The 6,050-nt window shown below is 49.5% G+C and overlaps 1 protein-coding gene across 1 annotated transcript in view; it reads left to right on the top strand.

The window, feature by feature from the left end:
• Positions 1-325: 325 nt before the first annotated feature.
• AHCYL1 (adenosylhomocysteinase-like 1) overlaps positions 326-6,050 on the top strand; it is a 12,158-nt gene continuing 6,433 nt past the window's right edge. The window contains exons 1-6 of the mRNA XM_014534627.1: positions 326-437; positions 2,037-2,180; positions 3,182-3,282; positions 3,667-3,769; positions 4,714-4,808; positions 5,368-5,474. Of these exons, the coding sequence (XP_014390113.1) occupies positions 347-437; positions 2,037-2,180; positions 3,182-3,282; positions 3,667-3,769; positions 4,714-4,808; positions 5,368-5,474 (641 nt within the window). The 5' untranslated portion in view covers positions 326-346. The remainder of the gene's footprint in view (positions 438-2,036; positions 2,181-3,181; positions 3,283-3,666; positions 3,770-4,713; positions 4,809-5,367; positions 5,475-6,050) is intronic.

Here is a 6,050-nt window from a genome sequence, read left to right as displayed (position 1 = left end):
GGTTATAAGAGGAAAGAAAACTTCATGGAAAATGGGTAGGGAAATTTGTGAAATTGAACAGAAACCAAAAGAAGTTGGGTCTTTAGCCACCCCTCCCCCAAAAAACAATTTCTGCTGAAATAATTGGGCAGAGACAGTAATTAGCATTTGGGGAAGCATCAGAAGGTGGGGTGTCCTCCTGTCTGGCGGGGATGAGGGGGAGCTGCTGGCTTAGTAGTGGGAGCTACATGGTAACAGCTTTCAGGGAGGACAGTGTGTGGCCTTAAAAATGGAACCTTTCATAGAATCCTTGTAAGCTTGCAACCCTTTTGTCTTCCTCTTACAGCAAATCCAGTTTGCTGATGACATGCAGGAGTTCACCAAATTCCCCACCAAGACAGGCCGCCGCTCTCTGTCCAGGTCCATCTCTCAGTCCTCCACCGACAGCTACAGCTCAGGTAGGTGAGGACCTCAGGTGCTGCTCTCTCCTGTTCTGGAGCCGGAAGCAAGTTCTCTCCCAGGCGCTTATCTAGAATCTGCAAATTCCTCCTGTCAGGGCTGCCCTTCTGTGTGCTGAAAGCTGATCATTAGCGGTTGGGCAATGGGACTGTTCCCAGCCAGCCTTGTCGCTGGGGACGCTTTTGTCATCCTGAGGCTTTCTGCCCCAGCCTGTCTCGGTGTGTGGTCTGTGGCTGTGCCTGGCTGGTAGTTCTGGGCCGGTTCCCACTCCCACGTTCGTCTGTTCATCCGCCCACATTACCAAAGGAGAAAATCAATGGTATTTTGGCTGACAAAACTGGCCTTGAAAAGAGGTGTACTTTGAAAGCATAATTTCTGATCTTTATGTAAGATGTACCCTGCCTCCTGTCTTTCTCGTTCTTGTCTCCAAGACCGCTTGAGTTGTACCAGTGAAGATGAGTATTCCCGCTCCTTTCATTTACTGCGTTATCCTCTCTGCTGAAGTGTCCTCCCCGTTAACCTCTCGAGTGAGAAAGACTATGCGACTGTGGCTCCAGCTCTGTTTCTTCTTAGTTCTTCTCTCCTGACTTAGCCCCATGGAGGTGGTCCTTTTTAAAAATATATGTATGTTTTTATTGATTTTAGAGAGAGGAAGGGAGAGAGATAAATAGAAACAAACATTGATGAGCGAGTAACATCTATCGGCTGCCTCCTGCACGCCCCCTACTGGAGATTGAGCTCGAAACCCGAGCATGTGTCCTGACCAGGAATTGAACCAGTGACTTCTTGGTTCATGGATCAGTGCTCAACCACTGAGCAACACCAGCCGGGCTGTGGTCTTTTGTGCCCTTCTCACCTTTAGAGTGGGTACTAGAAGGTTAACTTAGAAAGGATGTAGAAGCTGAGGGTCTGTGTGCTGGAGGTACACAGCACTGGACGGTGCAAGGGGCCCCTCATTCAGGGCCTCCCCCCACCCCGCCCCGCCCTTGTGCACAACTTAGTATAAAAGCCCTTGTAAGATTGTCTTATCACTTTCGCCCATATTTGTGATTCTCAAAGTGTGGCCCTCTGAACAGCAGCAGCAGCACCTGGGAACTTGTTAGAAATGTCAGTTTTGGGTTCCACCTGAGACCTTCTGAAGGGGTTTCTGGTGGGGGGGGCCTCGCCAACTGTGATTTAACAAACCTTCCACAAGATTCATCAGAATGCTTTAGCTGCTTAAGTTTGAGATGGTAATCTATGGAAATAGCATTCCTTATGTGCCCTAAATTATTCTTCCATTTTGCCATGTCCAGTTCCCACTCAGGTGGAGACCAAGTAGCCGATGCTCTGGGATGCACTAGGCCTGTGCCAGATTGGGGTCCGTGGCTCCTCATCGCAGGCGCTCACGGCCAAGTATCATTGCGGTGGTGACAGGGCCTCGGCCCTGAAAGGTCGCAGCAGTTTCATTCCCCCATTTATCAGGCCCAGGGAGCAGATCTGGGAGCGAGGACCCAGTGGCTGCAATGAAGAGTCTTGGCCTAACTGAAGTGGGAGTCCTTGGGGGCCGCACTCTGTGGAGTTGGGGCCATTGAGGTTTCTCTCTTTCCTGGCTCTAGCTGCGTCCTACACAGACAGCTCTGATGATGAGGTCTCCCCCCGGGATAAGCAGCAAACCAACTCCAAGGGCAGCAGCAATTTCTGCGTGAAGAACATCAAGCAGGCAGAATTTGGACGCCGGGAGATTGAGATCGCAGAGCAAGGTAAGGGAAGGGAGTGGGCAGGGACCAGAAGCAGCCACTTGCTGGTCATCAGACCCACACACTTGAGGCTTGAAAGCTAACCTGAAAGTCTCGGGGGAAACCCAGTATCCTGGACCTCTGTACAGTCGCATCTCTGTACGGACCTTGAGCCTCAGGACTCTTGTCCTGGTCCTCCTGCTTCCTGTTCTCAGCATGTGGTCATCGACAGTAGTTTCTGTTCCCCCACCTCCCCTGTCTCCATGGCACCAAGTCCAGAGATCTGGTTGCAGCGTCAGCAAGTCTGGGCTCACTGCTGCGAGGTGGTTGGTTCTGCGGGATCTGCCCCAGCCGAGCTCTGAGCTCGGGGCCCAGATTTCCCAGAAGCAGCAGAGTGGGAGGGTTTTCAGCAGGATGTGGGGACCTAGGGCCTGGGTTGGTCTTCGGTCCTGAGCACCCTCTGCTGGAGCAAGAGTGAAAGTGACTGTCAAATCTTGGTTGCTGCATCCCACACCCAGTAAGGCCTCCTCACTCTTGTGTTGCTTTCCCACTGAAAGCCTGTTCTGTACTGGGAGGGAGTACGGAACCAGAGACTGAGCTGGGGTTAGACAGCATGGCAAGACAGAAGCCTGGGGCTCTGCGGGGGGCAGGCTTCTTCCTGGTGTGATGGGCATATGCAGGAGCCCAGGGCCACTGCCATGACGGCTGCCCTCTCCCAAGTGCATGATGACACTCACCCTCCGTTTGGTCAGTTTTGAGAATTTACTTCATTCTCTGCTCAGTCCTCTGCATAGAAGGCAGAAATCCCAAGTGATTGGATGACAACCCCCTCCCCCCCCCTTACCCCCCCCCCCCCCCCCCCCACTGATGTGTTGAAGCTGCCAGTTATCAGATCAGAACTCTGCTGAGTTTCTCTACCTTGTCTCGCGGTATCTCAGCAGATCCAGACCCGCCCCCGCTGTCGCTGGGCAGGAGTTGTGAGCCTGCCAGTGCAGACCTAGCTCAAATCCTCTGTTCTTTCACAGACATGTCTGCTCTGATTTCACTCAGGAAACGCGCTCAGGGGGAGAAGCCCTTGGCTGGTGCTAAAATAGTGGGCTGTACACACATCACAGCCCAGACTGCGGTGAGTTTGTTGGGAGAAAACAGAGGGACTTCTGATGAGGGGGGAATAACAACTTTTTATAAACTTCCTTTTCGTCCCAATCTATCCAGCCTCCAAATGCTATCCTAGTAGGCGGTTTACTCAGTAATGGGGCTTTCTACTCTGTATGGGTGCAGCCGACTTTCAGCAACCCTGAGTTAGGGAGATCGAGTTTTGCAAAAACAGGATTGATATAAAAGTGTTATTAAGACTTTTAGGAACATAGCTTTTGGGTAACGTTAGACACCAGTGTGCTGCCTCGCTGGATGACACCCTCGTGGCACTGTCGCTGCAGAGTTGCTGGGTAGGTTCTCTTCCATGCCCCGCCCGCCCTCGTCCTCACCCGGCTCCTGTGCGTCTCCGCAGGTGTTGATTGAGACGCTCTGTGCGCTGGGGGCCCAGTGCCGCTGGTCTGCCTGCAACATCTACTCCACGCAGAACGAAGTGGCTGCAGCACTGGCTGAGGCTGGTAAGTTTCAGCGTTTGTTGTTACTGTTATTACCAACTTGGCCTCCAAATAATTATGCAAACATAACTTTTATGTATCACAGTCGTCTCTACAGTGCCATGTCTGTCTAGGGGCTGTAAAATTTGGAGGATAATAAAAATATCAACAGGAAGAAAATGGATAATAAACTTAAGGTTCATGTCCATGATAGAATATTATATAGTCATTAACAGTGATTTTTGAAAAGACTAATTACATGGGGACGTGCCCAACTCTAATGTTAAATGAACGAGGAAGAATGTTAAAATGTACGAGCTCAGCAGGTCTCCTTTCACCCAGGGTCTCATCCCTTTAGGAGAACACGAGCAGTGCCTTCTCCATTGATAGCACGTTAGATAAGTTGGTGTTCACTGTCACTGTGGAAATATATGACCACTCATGAGTTCAGTTAAACATCAAATGATTGTTATTGTCAAAATGTTCAAAAGAAAATCACCGTGAAGTTTCTTTAAGGATCTCGCATCTCCCTAGGATGCTCAGAAAGCAACTTGATAACACTGTTGTTTGTCTTATTTACTCTTTTCTGGTGTTTATTGCAAAAAATTTAGGAGGTTCCAAAACAGAATAAAACACCATGATCCTGCTACCCAGACACAATTTGACCATTTAAAAAATTTTTCTATTCACTTTTTCCAGAGATGAACTAAATCTCAGTGTGCATGCAGTTTTATAACCCAACTATAACATTGTCAGAAGTGGTTTCCCACGTCCCTGAGAACTTGGACAGCGCCATTTGTCGTGCTCAGCCACGTGGACGAGGGGTTCTACTTCAGAGGCGCTGTTTTGACTTCGGCCCTTCCTAAGTTGTTTCCCTTCTAGCATAGTTTCTGTAGCCCTTCCAGAGCGTGATGTTGGTCTGGGACATGCCCCGAAGGAGCAGCAGCTGACCTGTGTCCTCTGTGCAGGCGTTGCAGTGTTCGCGTGGAAGGGCGAGTCGGAAGATGACTTCTGGTGGTGCATTGACCGCTGTGTGAACATGGACGGGTGGCAAGCCAACATGGTAATCATGCATGTTCATCCTACACTTGGACAAGACAGTTGTTGCCTTTTTTCCCTCAAAGCATGGTTCCCTGAGTATGTTTTGGAAATTTGGTCTGACACACTTACTTCGTTGCCAAGTGTTTAGCCTGCTACCTATTCAGAATGGGTCTGAGAACTGGTCTGAGTACTGACTGCACCGGTGGGGGCAGGGGAAGACTCGGCACGGCAGAATGAGACAGCAGGAAATGATGTGGCCCCCTGCGGAGTAGGAGTCTCATTTCTTCCTTCCGCCCCGACTCCTTTTGCATTGAAAGGGGCTATTTATTTCAAGACTCAGCTAAAAATGAGTGTGTGAATAGCCTAATACTCTTCACTAGAGTCCAGAACAAACTTAGGAACCCTTTTAACCATGTTACACCAACAAATTGTACTGCTTACTGTCCCAGCCTGCTCCCGGAGCTCGGAGCAGCGCTCTCCCAGCACGGGCAGGGCTCGCTCACTAGCGCAGAAAGTGGTTCGCAGGTCCCCCCAGCTCTAGCAGCCTGAATGCCCATAGAAGTCTTCTGGCTGTTCTGTAGATCCTGGATGATGGGGGAGACTTAACCCACTGGGTTTATAAGAAGTATCCAAACGTGTTTAAGAAGATCCGAGGCATTGTGGAAGAGAGCGTGACTGGTGTGCACAGGTAACAGACTGGAGTAGCCGCCCCGTGTCCTTGCTCAGCGAGTTCTCCTGGGCTCTCGGGCTGCAGGGCGTGTTTCAGACCTGTAGGTGTGGAGTTCTTACTTTGAAAAATCCAGGAGACCCTAAAAGGAAGTTATTCCAGGTTCTAGTTCACATTTTTCTCTCCCACTTATTCCACTGTGATTCTCAACCAGTGTTGGGAGGTAGGGAGTGAGTATGTCTTGAAAAACTGTATTCAATATTGTATTATAATTTCATATTTGAAATAGGAAAAAATTCTATTGTGAAACTGGATGTCAGATACGCTACAAAAAATAAAACTGGGCAAAATATTCTCGGCTTGTCAGAGTACCTAAAGATGCTCGGAAAAGCGTTCCCAGTTGGGGGCACGTGGCACGTTGCTCTCACGCACAAGGGAACCGAATCAGAATCTTTGATCATCTTTGTTTATGAGCAGTAGGCATGGTAAAGATTGAGAGGATGCTGCCTAAGGAAATATATCCCCTTTTACGGAAGGGAAGTAAATTTCTTCAGTTGAAAGGATTTTTTTTTCCTTTCCAAATAAAGGGGACGGAGG

Source organism: Myotis brandtii, unplaced genomic scaffold, assembly GCF_000412655.1.
Source record: "Myotis brandtii unplaced genomic scaffold, ASM41265v1 scaffold131, whole genome shotgun sequence".
Lineage (NCBI taxonomy): Eukaryota > Metazoa > Chordata > Mammalia > Chiroptera > Vespertilionidae > Myotis > Myotis brandtii.
This window is presented reverse-complemented; position numbering and strand designations above follow the sequence as displayed.